At 27.4% G+C, this 988-nt stretch overlaps 1 protein-coding gene across 1 annotated transcript; it reads left to right on the plus strand.

Annotated features, from left to right (window-relative positions):
• Nucleotides 1-184: 184 nt before the first annotated feature.
• On the plus strand, nt 185-617 carry LOC111033038 (the record flags this gene model as incomplete). The annotated part of the gene is made up of 1 exon (XM_022313600.1): nt 185-617. A coding segment is annotated over one exon (368 nt), but the record flags the coding sequence as incomplete, so codon positions are not given.
• Between the last annotated feature and the right edge of the window lie 371 nt (nt 618-988).

A 988-nucleotide genomic window follows, 5' to 3' on the forward strand; every position in this document is an offset into this window, starting at 1 on the left:
TTTCATAACCTACACTAATTTGTTTTTCATAATTAGAAATTATTTGAATTGCTACCAACAAAATCTTTTATTTAGTTGATTATTTTATCGTTTAATACTCAATTATTTTTAAAAGTATACATTTTTAGGAAATAAATATTTTACACGGAGTTTAGTCATTAAAAAAATTACAATTTTTTAATAGCAATAATAAATAGCTTACAAGCGCAAAACGAAGCAATTTTGGGTAGGGGATCATCTACTGATGAGATAGATTTATTTTTTAGGGGCATTGCGATTTCAGTAAACAAGCTACCTCCCAGAGGCAAAACTGAAGCTAAACTTAGTATATTATCTTTAGTTGCACAGCTCGAAGATAAATACTTAGGTGACGCTGGAGTGCAATACACTCAACCAACGATTCAAACACCCACGCAAATGATGTTTCAAACACCCTCTAAATCTACAACAGATTTCAACAATATTATATCACTTTCAAGCACACCATCTCCATGCCTCAGTTCTTTGTCGGCTACTCTTCAAGGATTTGAGCCATATATGTACAATCAATAAATCAATAACCAACAACTATAACTACCTATATCTAAATATATGTATGTATATTATAATAATTATTCAAAGACATTTATAATTATTATTTTATAGATTGTTTTTAATATTTTAAGTGAAATACAAGAATACACAATGTTACATAATGTTTATAAGTATTGTTTTTAATTTTAATACGTATAAAGTTTTTATTTGTTTTCTTATTTGATATTTAAATTTTAAATATTAAAGTTACAACAAGTGAAGTTAAATAGTAATATAAATAACTTATATGTTATTCTGCCACGAAACAGCTTCTTCATTATTAAAAAAGTCCTTATATGCTTCTCTAACGTCAAATACTCAAATCCTTCAGTGTTTGCAAAACCACCTCCTCTTGTAATTGCAGGTATTATATTGTTAGGTACTGTTTCTCTTGAGTCAAATTCTTTAAATGCTC

The sequence above is a fragment of the Myzus persicae genome, unplaced genomic scaffold (genome assembly GCF_001856785.1).
Source record: "Myzus persicae strain clone G006 unplaced genomic scaffold, MPER_G0061.0, whole genome shotgun sequence".
In the NCBI taxonomy this organism is placed as follows: domain Eukaryota; kingdom Metazoa; phylum Arthropoda; class Insecta; order Hemiptera; family Aphididae; genus Myzus; species Myzus persicae.